General features: G+C 34.8%; 1 protein-coding gene across 1 annotated transcript in view; it reads right to left on the reverse strand.

Moving 5' to 3' along the window:
* Positions 1 to 3,365: 3,365 nt before the first annotated feature.
* The window catches only part of CUL2 (cullin 2), a gene marked incomplete at its 3' end in the record, with an annotated part of 41,119 nt that continues 31,098 nt past the window's right edge, over positions 3,366 to 13,386 (reverse strand). The window contains exons 11-19 of the mRNA XM_010019415.1: positions 12,664 to 12,723; positions 12,165 to 12,293; positions 11,973 to 12,059; positions 11,320 to 11,472; positions 10,865 to 10,942; positions 8,859 to 8,925; positions 7,436 to 7,638; positions 4,289 to 4,390; positions 3,366 to 3,482 (exon numbers count right to left, since the gene is read on the reverse strand). Coding sequence (XP_010017717.1) covers positions 3,366 to 3,482; positions 4,289 to 4,390; positions 7,436 to 7,638; positions 8,859 to 8,925; positions 10,865 to 10,942; positions 11,320 to 11,472; positions 11,973 to 12,059; positions 12,165 to 12,293; positions 12,664 to 12,723 — 996 coding nt within the window. The remainder of the gene's footprint in view (positions 3,483 to 4,288; positions 4,391 to 7,435; positions 7,639 to 8,858; positions 8,926 to 10,864; positions 10,943 to 11,319; positions 11,473 to 11,972; positions 12,060 to 12,164; positions 12,294 to 12,663; positions 12,724 to 13,386) is intronic.

Here is a 13,386-nt window from a genome sequence, read left to right on the forward strand (position 1 = left end):
AGGGAGTAAATCTACATATGCATTGTGGAAGAAACTGCCACTGCAGGCAAAACTTCAGATGTCTCTTAATAGTTCTCAGTTTTGCCCATTCTTTTGTAGAGAAGAGGAGGAAATGATGTGTAGTAACAGAATATGTGTTTCTATTAATTTAGATAATTTTTCAAAGCAAAGATCTTACTAATCAAATGTCACAGCATATTTTGCCTGTAGTTTCTCATTTGTTCTGTATAGGAAGTGATTTTTATTTCAGCTGGATTCCGTGTTTTCTTTACCACTTTTTATGGTTGGCTTTGTCCCAGCTGTAGAGCTTGCTGGAGCCATCTGTGAGCCAACAGCACTCACCAGGTAGAGCTCACCCAACAAAGCAAACAAAAAGCTCAAACGAGCAAGTTTAGTTGGGCTAGCAGCCAAGGGTCTGGTATGTTCCACAGCAGTACAAATAAGAAGAAACTTGCTGCTAACAAGCTAATAGATCTGCTCAGATTTCACCTAACTTCAGCCCTATACTTATACTGATTGTCATCATCATACTTCATGTATTTACTTAGGACAGAGAGAACAAAAGATAAGATGTTGTATTGGTAAAGTTTTGTCTTGTTTTATCAAAGATAATACAAATAAGAAAGATACAAATACCTGATGATCAGAATAAAACATTTTCTGGGAATGACTGCATTTACCTTTCCCCTCCACTACTACTACTGACTTACTCATCTTAAGGGAAAAGCTACCTTGTCCTGCAAAATACTACAGCATGGAGGTAAAAGTAAAACTAACAGGGCATATCTAACACAATTAACTATTCAGCAAAGACAACATGCTGACACACACAGGTCTATCAAGAGCCTTGAGCATTTTCTTGGACACCTCAGCCTAAATGAAATGCATGGTTCTGTAGCCTAACTGCTAGAATAAGTGCTAACTACATTAAGGCTGGGAGTCTTTCAATCACATCTCTAACAACAGTATAATACTACCTTTGTATCTCAGAAAAAAATCATAATGAGGTGAGAAAACATTAACCATTCATAGTAACCAGACTTCTTTTCAAAAGATTCATTCTTACTCTTCAAGAAAAAAGACTAGAAATTTTAAGTGAATACGTTACATATAAGTATATAAACATCATGATAAAAGTAACGATGTCACCATAATTAGTAACAATATCACTAATAATCACTAAGAAATAAAAAGGCTCTTGACAGTAAATCAAATCTTACTACAAGGTTAACGGGGAGAAAAAGAAAGTGATAGTATCTAATTTTTTTAATATAGGTCAGTTTAGTAAGAAAGCTGAGCATGTTCAACTCAGAAGCACATGGCAGTTTGGCATTATTCATACAATATAGAATCACAGAATCATAACAAGTTACTGAGCTCAGTGCAGACATAAATTTCCACTTAACCTGAGATTTTTTACCTTTGTATTTAAGCACTGATTATACAAAAACCTTGTATCCCCACAATTTGCTCTAAAATCTGGCAACAATTTCTGAAGTGCCTAAGAAGTACACCTATATCACAGACTGTAGAGAAGACATCTAACATTTTAAAGAATCAAGCTCAGGTTCCAGTAGCAGTTTAGCTGAGGCAGCATGAAGATTGGCACAAATTAATTCAGAGTGCAAAAAAGAAGAGAATATTAATGCTACTAGATTTTTGTACTGCTTCTCCTTATTGCTTGAGGTTTCACAATTGCTATTGAAGGCTACATCAGGTCCCCACACTATACTGCAGAATAGATATCAATTATTTAGAAGCCTAATCTTCAGTTTTAAAATCTCAAATCCATCTAAAATGTAAGTAGTATTCAAAATCAAGAGCTAAAGACTAAATGATAAAGGATATGACTTTTCGAAAGTGTTAGAATTTTAGTTAAAAGCAAAGGTAAAAAAAAAAGTGGATGTGGCTGGTAATAGACAAATGAAGCACCTGTTTTACTCTTGTTTTTAACCAAGTAAAAACCAAAATATCCACCTTTCCTGCAAAACGACAAAAAGCTCCTGAGGTTACTAGATGATATTATTGTGCAAGAGAAAAATGCAGCAGAAGCATGTCAGACAGTGCTCGTTGAATTAAACAAAGGAAATAGTAACCAGAAAGGATTGTTTCCAAACATAAGAATTTGTAATCTGCCCTTATAAATTGATCTCAAGCAAAGTACACTTTGAAAACTTTTTCTAAGAATTTGATAGTAGGGAGAAAAAAGTATTTTTAAGGATGAAACAGGGCTTGCCTACCATTTTCTAGCTGCAGATTCTTACAGGATTTCATCATAATTGCATGGATGATTTAAGTAACAGGAAACCAAAATAACCAAAGATTTTGAGAATAATTGGGACCCAACTGCCTCATCTTTTAGATATTCAAAATCAGATTTCTTAAATTAAGCTTTCAGAGTATCTGTGTACAAGCACTATTTCAATATCCAAAACCTTTACGATGCCTCCCATTGCAAGTTCTGGGCTTAGCTTTCTGCAGCTGCCTTTTTCTTACAAAATAAAAATTAAGCAGTGGGTGTGTTTCCTCCATCACCACAAGAGAGAAAGCACACAGCAGATCTCAAAATGACTGAATGTTTCTCCACCTACATGCTCAAAATGGTTGAATACAGAAAGCAGGAATCTTTATTCCCTCTTTCACCAGTCCACTCTGTGGCTCTCCAAGCAAGGCTCAGGAGACATAAGAATGAATCAAACTGGAGAATGAATGCCTTGCAATGCTGAGGAAACTACAACTGGGAACTGGTTGGTAGGAGCAAAGGTTAGGTTGGAATAAGAAATACAGTTAGGCAGGCAACTAGCACAGATGGGAAAGTGGGAGAAAACCAAAAGAAATAGCACTTCCTTCCCAGCCAATCTGTGATAGTTCACAGATCATTAACCTAGATAAAAAATCTTAATGGAAAAGGGAGATTAAGAAGTGCATGTATCCATATTCAGACAACTTTTAAATTTTAAGACATGAATTAGAAAAAAAAAAAAAAAAAGAAAAAAATTACAAATAAAGCTCAAAATAAGGTACTTTCTTCTGTGGAAATTCTATACATAGACTATCCACACTCAGGTTTTCAATCGAACCTACAGCTCTAGCAATGATTCTTACAGGATAGAACAGCTGTCAGCATAGAACCAGCCAACAGGAAAGAGCAAGCGCAGGGGCACTTAGTGCTTCAATGCTAAGACACATTTACAAGACTGAGGGATCACAGATAGTGCTCCAGTTCAAAGCAGACTCCAATAAAATTCTCACTAATTTCAATGGGGCACCAGTTCTGTCATGGGAATGTTTCCCAGTCAGAAGTTCTACCCAACTATCCTTAAGATTTTAATGACATCATGCTTAAAAAGAACATTTTATCTTACCTCCTGAATAAGAGCATTATGCCGCAACACTTTACGTGCTTTCATGATACGAACTATAGCAGCTTGAAGATACATTTTTCTGTCTTCATCTACAGCACTTCTGGTCTGTTCCATCTCCTGCAATATAGGAAGAACAGTAATGCTTAAAATACAGTAAGAGCATAGAATCATAGAACAGTTAGGGTTGGAAAGGACCTTAAGATCAGTCTAGTTCCAACCCCCCTGCCAGGGGCAGGGACACTTTGCACTAAATCAATAAATGCTTCATAAAAATATCTTAAATGTATACTTTTTACTTCAGTAAAAGTGGTGAATGAATATAAAAAACTAGGTGAAGTTCAATTCCAGGTAAAGTACTTCCATGTATCAAGAACACAGGTTTCATGAAAGTCATGGAGGTAGGAGAGACATCCAAACCAGTATTTTTGTTAGGAAGAAAGGCAGGCAAAATTTATTATAAAGTATTGAGTTTGGCAGCATGTACATCTCTTGTACAAAATCCTTTGTCTTATGAGATACAGAGGTAACACAAATTATCAAAACTGGAGTTAATTTTAGTTGCCAAAAGACACAAAACCATAGGAAAACAGAGTTGATTGGTTCTGCTGTTCCTGGAATACATTGCTTTTATAAACACCACCAACAAAAAATGTCTAATTAGATAAGACAAGCTAAATGTCAATCCCACTCAGTACAAGAACAGTTCTTGTTTACCTTTTTCTTCCACTTTCTTATTTCCTATTCTATCTCCTCCTGCCTGTATTTTAAGTACAAAAAAAAAAAAAAGAAAAAAAAAAAAAAAGACCAAACACTGCTTAAGCTTTAAATTGAAATCTTACACAGGAATTCTTACACCAAACCAATAGAATAAATTCAGTATCTTCCCTAAGCTGTTCAAGTTCAGAACACCAAAGAATACTTGCCTGTGGCGTGTCTTTCTGCATCGATGTAGTAATTTTAAATTTTGTTCGCTTACTGCTGAAGCTCATATTTAATGAAAACGTAGACTCTGCCTCTATGTCTTCCTGCAATAAAGAATCTTCTTAAAAATCAGGAATGGAACCAGAAAACAATAACAACTTACTTTGAAAATCGCAGTTAGGGGCTTGCATACAAACAATTTCAGATTTTAGCTGGAAATTCTAAAATGCCACTTGAACCAGGTCAGTTTTTTAAGCTACAGTTTAACTAACCTAGAAATCAAGTCTATTTTAACTATAAAAAACTCTTGACATATGTGAATTTTGTTAAACAAGGTAATATGATTAAAGCAATTTCTGTTTCAATACTTCAACAGCTTAGTTGCAAATGGCTTCCATTTAAACTCATTTTCTTCCTGCAAAGAAAGTAGGATTTGCATTTATTTACGGCAGAGCCTCAAGAGAGAGCTGTTGCTTTCATAACTATTACTAATGTTGCCTTCCAGAACTTAAAGAAAAACATCTAAGCATTTTGCTATGTTATAGCAGATACAGTTGATAAACTGCAACTTGTACAGTTCCGCATCTATCCATATATTTCTATTTTTTTTCCTATCTCAACTCTTTTCTACATGTAAAAGTCCAATTCTTTCAATAAATGACAACTGTTCCCTGCAGCCTAAACACCTTAACATCCAACCAATATTTGCAGTTTCCAGGCAAGAATCTGTACAAGTGTCCTGGCTTCAGCTGTAGCAGTTACTTTTTTTCTCCTTTCTAGTAGCTGGTGCAGTGCTGGGTTTCGGCTTCAGTCTGAGAACAATGCTGGTAACACGCCGATGTTTTAGTTGTTGCTAAGTAGTGCTTATGCTGACCAAGAACTTTTCAGTCTCATGCTCTGCAAGTGAGGAGGGGCACAAGAAGCCAGGAGGAAGCAGAGACAGGACACCTGACCCAAACTGGCCAAAGGGCTATTCCATACCACAGCACGTCAAGCCCAGTATATAAACTGGGGGGAGTCACCCGAAGGCCCAGATCGCTGCTCAGGTCGGGCTGGATATTGGTTGGCGAGTGGTGAGCAATTGTACTGTGCATCACTTGTGTTTATTGTTTTCTTTGCCTTTTCTCCTCTTAGTTTTATATCCTCTCCCTTGTTGTTTCCCTTATCATTAGTGGTAGTAGTAGTTTTATAGTATACTTTAGTTACTGGACTGTTCTTATCTCAACCCGTGGGGTTTATATTCTTTTGATTCTCCTCCTCCTGCCTGGGGGAAGAGGGAAGGGAGGGTGTGAGCGAATGGCTGCGTGGTGCTGAGTTACTGGCTGGGCTTAAACCACGACAAGTATTACTAATTTCCAGCAGAATAAAATTAATAGGCTTCTCAGACTTTGGAATCTTGCCAAAACTCAAGCACAAATACTCCAGTAAACACAGTCAATATTTATCTAAATTTATATTCAAACTAATATTAATTCCAATTTTATATTCTGTATTATAATATTTTATAATATCCAAGCATGGTATAGAATAATTAACATGAAATGGCAAAGATCAAAAGCTTTAAAAAAATATAAACTAACATTAATTTTAGCATTATTCTGCTGTCATGGTTGAATATAAACAAAATAAATTGTGTTGTGCATGAACTCAAAAAGCATGACTCTAATGTTTTCTTTTGTTAGCCCTCTTTCGGGGAAAAAAACCCAAAAACCAACCAAACAAAAGCAAACTACAACATCTAATAAACTGTACTTTTCTGTGTGGCTCTGACACAGGTAAAGAGAAGTTAGCGTATTTAATTTCACTCTTAAGCCACTGAAGTTCACTGGCTTATTCAGCACGTAAGCTGATAGACTGTCTACAGATCTGCTTTCACATTGCTGGACGGAGTGCAAAGCAAACAGAATTAGCAGAGATGTTTGAATACAATAGCCTGGAAGTTAAAGAACCAGAAATGCAGTGGTAAACACTAAAAGGTAAAAGGATTGGAAAGCCATGCCATTCATGCTTCAATGACATAAGCTTAAAGAAACTTATACAACAGACATAAATAAATGCAAATCCTTTAAATAATGGGCAATTTTCTAAGATTATGAAAAAATCTCACTGTTTTCTGTAATAGCTCCCAGTGCTATATTTCACCCATGGTTTAACAGACATCTTCCCAGCCACTGTTCCAACCTGAGCTCATTTCTAGATATTGGAAGCATGTCCTATGCTTCAGCCAAGCATCAGATCTTCCTTGTGATCTCACTTTCCATTTTCTAATATTTTCCTGGTTAAAAAAAAAAGCAGCTATCAGAGCAGCTTCGGATTTCTTCTCGTAAGTGAACAGCTTATCTCAGTTTCTTCTGCCTGATACTGTCTGAGTAACAGGCATTCTGGGCTAGCTGGAAACTCATGCTAAAATTTGCATGGCATGTGCAGGCACTTCTGCAGTGTTTCTTACATAACAGACATCTGTGCCCTCTGCTGTATGGGAAAAAAGTTAACTGGTTTCATGTAGGTCATACAGAAGCATGAGGCAGAGTCAGAAACAGAACCTGTATCAACCATTGCCTTAATCACAAACAAAGCTCAGATGTTACTGGAATTCCATGAAACTCATGGGATGATATGAGTTTGGCAAATTGCAGCAAAAATCCTCTCACACAAGCCCTCCTTCCTCTCTTTCATCCTCCTTCCTCCCCCCAGTAATCTGTCAGCACAGAAGAACATGGTTGCCATTACTTCCAGTCTCTTAATCCCACAGCATTTTTTTTAAAGATGTCTCTAAGACTCTTTGGTTTACTACTCAGGCTCCTTTCCACGATGCAGTACAACTTCTAAAGCGGTTATTCAAAGAGTATTCCCCTCCAACAGCAGTGAGTTTAAAGCCATATGGATGAAATGCAACAGAAACAATTACCACTCCTAGAGTTACTACCGTTTCAGCACACCATGCTGTTACAGGCATAGAGAACCTACATGATACAGGTAAGTCTACCTCCTCCTTATAAATACAGATTTATAATTGTTCACAAAGATCAATAACACAGTTTAGGAAAAAAAAAGCAAACAGTGGATTCTTTTATATATACAAAAACCTCAACAAGTACTAGAATCACAAGACTGAAAACACTAAACTTTTTTATATCGTTACTGCATACCTTGTCTGAGTCATGGTTGATCATTTTGACATCAAGCAAGGATTTGATGGTTTTTGTCAGTTCCTTCTCATTCATTTGTGTACTATCCTGAAGCTCCTTGTAACTGACAGTTTCACTGTTGTTGAAGGCAAGCAACACTGCCATTTGGTATGTTGTAACCATGGCTACATAAGGTTTGCACAAATAATTCATTTTTACTTCACCTGTAATGATACAAATATTATTTCATAAACTGATGGAATGTGCTGAAAAGTCACCTGAAGCCTAACTATGAGAGCTCCCCTACTTCTGGAGATGTTCAAGGACAGGCTGGACAGAGCCTTGGGCGACACAGTTTAGTGTGTGGTGTCCCTGCTCGTGGCAGGGGGGTTGGAACTAGATGATCTTAAGGTCCTTTCCAACCCTAACTATTCTATGATTCTATGATTTCCAGACATTCAATTCACATACTAGAACAATAGTGTTTTCAATAAAAAAAAGGAAACCTACAGTGTTGAATTTGAATAATGCAATGTAATTTACAGTAGAGGAAAAAAAAGGAAATTCCAAATAGCCTCAACACATCAACTTCAATTAGTAATAGCTTACGCAGAATCACAGAATAGTGATTACACAGAAGTTGTTCCAACCTAAAATTTAAAAACAAAAGACTTGTCCACTACATTTTTTTCCCCACAATATTCTTATATTATGTCCATTCCTAAAGAAAAAAAAAGAAAAAAGACAAAAGAAAAAGCTCTGAAGAAATCTGCCTGAAAGCAGATTTATATTTTCTGTGTGAAGATGAGTGTGAGTTAATGGCACACTTCTATTATCAGAACTAAATTTTCATTACATTATATGGTTTTATGCTAGCTTGGTTTTCACCTTCATGTAATATGTTGTGATGATCAGTCATTAAAACCTGATATTGAAAGCACCTGAAATAAAATACAATTGACAGATTCTTACTAAACTAAGCTACAATTTTATATATCTCTTCTATGATGTTTTTAAACATATATTTCTATATAGTAAATATAAACATAACTAAATATATATGTACTTTACTTACATATCTGAGTAAAACAGCATGATACACATTCTTAAAATTATCTAATATTCAGCTAAAGGACATCTGACGCTACAGAAACAATTCCAGGGCAATTATTATTAAATCAGCAGTTTTACAGTACTGTTTTGTAGTTAAGAATGTACAATTCTAGTTTTACTTGGACTTAATAAATCACAGATTACATATGCAAGTTTACAAAACAAATTTTGGAAATACTAAGCAGCAAACAATAATTTATAATGCAAAATAAGTCAGTTGACTTTATGTGCAACATAACGTTCCAATTCCAATGTCTGCTGCCATTTGAAAGTGATTTTTAACAAACGTCAGTTGTATTGAGCGTAAGCTTAGCAAAGCACTTATTTTTACCTGTACAAAGATAATGTAACCAAGTAAGCTTCCTTCCACTAAAATGCTGACTGTAAAATAATTCAAACTGCAAAACAAAATGAAATTCGATTATTCACACACATAACTACTTACAATAGCTTATTATCATACTACCACCCCAGGGAAGAAATACTGGTTTCATGTTCACCATACTGGATGCAAAGATGGCAGATCAATTCTTTTCCTTTAGAAGATGGGTGATGACTAAACATCAGTAATTTACTGAAATACTTCAACATATTAACATATCACTTGATCACTAAATCAAAAAAAGATTGTTGACACACTCATACTCTCCAAGTATAAAATACTGTAGTTGAACAGTGTTCCAAGAAGTTATCAACTCTACTGAACTTAAAAGAATTTCTAGGTGGTTTTAGCAATCAATCTTGTAAGGTTTTATTATTCTCTTCCTTCCAATTCCATATAAAAACAAGTGTATTTTTATTTTTTCACCTTGGTGAAATCATTCTATATTCCATGGCTTTGACATCTTATTTAACAATCAATCCAGAAATTCCTGTGTACACATCCATTTGGTTTACTCTGATTTGGTCTGGCAACTTGAGCATCGAAGAAAAATCCAAAAAGGGGTCTTCTGACCTCTTTAAAACTCAGGTGTTTCTCTGCCCACAAGCTTCCATGGTATGAAAACAAGTATTTGTATACGGTTCAAATAATCTACATTTACAGGAAGCTCCAGTAGTCTTGGAGCCTGAAAAAGCTGCTGAACAATTTGCCCAGATACAGAAGTGCTTTCCAGTGCAACTGCAAAATGTTTTTTTTTCTTTCTATATCCTGGTCAGAATACTGAGAGAACTCTCTCTTCATGGGTCAAATGATCAAATTTCACAGCAAAGACAGACATTGTCAATTTTTCAAAGACTCCTTAAGGTCATGTTCTCTTTCCTCAGGGAATTAGAAGTATAATTTAGAGCATTAATTCTAGATAGGCGACACATGAATTGCTCCTTTAAACAAACAGTGAAGTTAGGCAAAGAACCCAGACGCTGAGCTGCTTCTCATATGCAAGTCCCGAACAATTTTCCAACTGAAGCATGACTGACAAACTCACAAAGAACAGCAAAACACAGTCACCTTCTGTGGATCCCATAGTATGGCTTGGAAAACTTTATATTGCTAAAACCAAGTACCACTCAATACAGTGGAAATAAAAGCAGAATAAATAGTTCAAATATTTAGTAGCAATACATTAAAAAGCTCCACTGCAGAAACAGACATTTCCCATTCTAATTTACATTAGAGATCAATTTAAGTTATAAAAACTGCTTTAAAAATCTGTTATATCAAATAATGCAAATTTTTAATTACCTAAAACGTACTTCACTGTTGAATACACTTCAGCAAATATCAACACACATATTCTGTATTTTAGCACAAACATTGCAGAGGTAACGTTTAGAGCACAATAATATAATGAAAAGTAACAAAATATTCCACCTCCACAAAGCGGAAATCATCACATAAAAAGAGAACATTTGGCCAAAGTAAAACCTTTACTACTTTGAGAATTTGTAACATTAAAGAAGTTTTGCACAAAGCTCAATTTTGAATGGCTTCTATGAAATATAAGACAAGAAACCATATCTGCATTTTCATTCACTATTAAATCTGTTCCAATTTACTATTAGAAACAAAATCTTCTTTCATCTAAATATTAGGAATTGGTTTCAGAGGTAAGAATCAACCCAGTTCATTTGATTGTATTTAATAGTATCTCACTCATCAATCATGAAATGTAGAAGACAGATGTGAAAAATAAAGAAAAGCCATGCAAATACATACATAAATTCAGTGTATCATTTGGGCTACCCTCCCAGATTTCATATGGACTAGAAACAAGATAGCCATGATTTACAAACGAAATGAAGCAGTTCAGGTTTTTCTCTGTTAGACTGATGATCTTTTATTTAGAGTTATTTTACATTTTCCGCATGTTTACAAGAAGCCTCCTACTAACCTACCATCTGTACACTTTTTTCCAGTTCCTGAGGAATTGCAAATGTAGAAGAAGGAGCCTGAGTTAGAGGCCATGCACCAGCCTAAAGGTACCAGAAAAAATAAAAGTATTAACATTTTCATACGATATATACACTACAAAAAAGTAACACTATTAGACAGTTCCATAGTATATGTTATGCCATAAGACTATCAATTTACACCAGAATTTTTACTGCTCATTATGCATGCCCCACTGAGGCATTAATTCAAGACAAGAACACAAGGCATTTTATGTCATTACTCTTTAGTGTACTATTGGGTTGATTCTAATACGAAACACTGGGATAATGAATTTTTCCACAAAAATCACAAAGTGTCAGTTTCCGTATGAGAAGTATTCATGGAAAATGGTTCACTTGTTATCAAAATATAAAAATTAAGTACAAATAACTCAATAGTAATAAACATACATTAGTACCTGTAGAACATATATCTGAAAACTAATTCCCAAATCTATAATCGTGTCCTGGTTTTTGATAAAGTTGTTGAATTTATTGTTGAGATCAGCACTAACACTCATGTCTGTATACATTCGATGGAGCTTGCTGGTAAATTCATAACCGCAGGCTTGCTGTGAAGAAACATTGTAACAGGGTTTACAGGGAAAACTGTACTTATTATATAAATTATGCACATTCGCTACTATAATAGGGAAATATAGTTAGCACAAGTGTTATAAAATTTATGAAGAACACCAGTTAGAATAGAAAACAAACATTATAAAACAAGATTATATGATTTACTTTAGTTCGGCTTTCTATACACTTATATGAACAACTTTATTTTATAAAATTGAAAGATAGAGATAGTTTATAAAGGTGCTTGGTACTTTTTTAAAACATATCAATTATTTAAACATACTTAACAAAAATACCTGAAACCTCATAAAAATCTCAAATGCCTTGGTGATACTTAGCTGTATATCTTTCAGACACTACTAAGAAATTAATTTTTCCTTTCAGCTATTGGAAACAAGATCTATTAACTTCTCAATTATCTCTGGCACCCTCTGCTGCATCCTCTCAACATTACATACTGCTACATTTATTCTGCATTAGAATATTACATTACCTTTAGTTTGTTAATCATGGCTTCTTCAGAATCCATGGACATGGACAAACCGTGAATTAATCTTTTTGCCAACATTCTGGCATAGAACTAGATAAAAAGAAATCAGACATGAAGATTTTTAAAACCATAACCATATTCTTGAAGCTTACTTTAAATGTAACATTTTCAAGTTTATTGAGTATCAAAAGTTACCTTCTGGAATACATCTTTGTCATCAATGTATTTGAAAACAGTAATGAAACTTGTAAGTTTGTCTTCTACTTCATTCTCTGTCATTCCCTTTGCCGATTTCTTCAACAAGTTGTCACAGTACTTGGCCAGCTCAAGTTAAAAAAAAGAAAAAACAAACACAAACCTACTTGTCAAGCTTGAGAACAAACGTATGCCAAGGTATTCCAAACTTTACACAACAGTTAAAACATGAAATAAGTCACAGTCTACAGCCTTATGTTCTATTACAAGGGTTGTATTCATAGAACAACACATACAACATCCACAGAGAATACAAATTCTGTACCAAAAATTATGACTGCACCAATTCTGCACACCTACAAGTGTGTGTGTTATTCTTTACTCCTGAAATACACACCTGAGGTTAACTAGTGTGAGAAATGGATACTTATGTGATGGACCCTATGCCAATCCATTTGACAGCATTAAAAAATACTACTTTCCACTATGTATCACTTACCAACTCAGGTGCTTTGCAGATCGACTTGGGCTCCCTATAGTTAACTACTGATGTCAAAGCCTACATAGGAAGATAGACCAAAGAGGGAAAAAAATAAATACATAAAAAGGAGAAATGAAGAATTGATGTATTTAAGGGAAAAGTACATTCCATGTGTGCCAGCAAATGTAGTTGGCCTTCTCATATTACTCCACCTTCTGGTACATGACATTAATTGCAATTGAGATGCAAATGTATTAGGGTACTGAAATAAGTATTTGTTTTAAAATAATACGTGATTATTTTCTCAAAATCACAAACACGGATAACTACTATTGATATTATCACTGGTGTCTTCATCACCATGCCTTTCCAGATCAACCTTGGCTGAAAATTATCAAATCTTAGACTGTAACCCTACCTACAAATTCCAATTACTGTAAACATCACAAAAGAACAATGAAATGTATGCATGCATCCTTAGACAGCAAATTATAGATAGGAAAGTAGTAAGTGCACTCTCTAGGAAAAAGATGCAAGGATATACGGAAAAAAAAAGAGTGGAAAATTAAATAAACGGATTAGATACAATGTATGCTATTTTAAGGAGGAGCCACTCAATCCCTCAAAATAATATTATTATTAGGTATGTTATGCAGGTGATACTAATAATAACAATTAGAAGTGTTATATTAAATACCTTCATGGGTATGCATTTCATAAAAAAAAGCAGCAAGCCTCTTT

Source organism: Nestor notabilis, unplaced genomic scaffold (genome assembly GCF_000696875.1).
Source record: "Nestor notabilis isolate BGI_N333 unplaced genomic scaffold, ASM69687v1 scaffold5558, whole genome shotgun sequence".
NCBI classification, from domain to species: Eukaryota; Metazoa; Chordata; class Aves; order Psittaciformes; family Psittacidae; genus Nestor; species Nestor notabilis.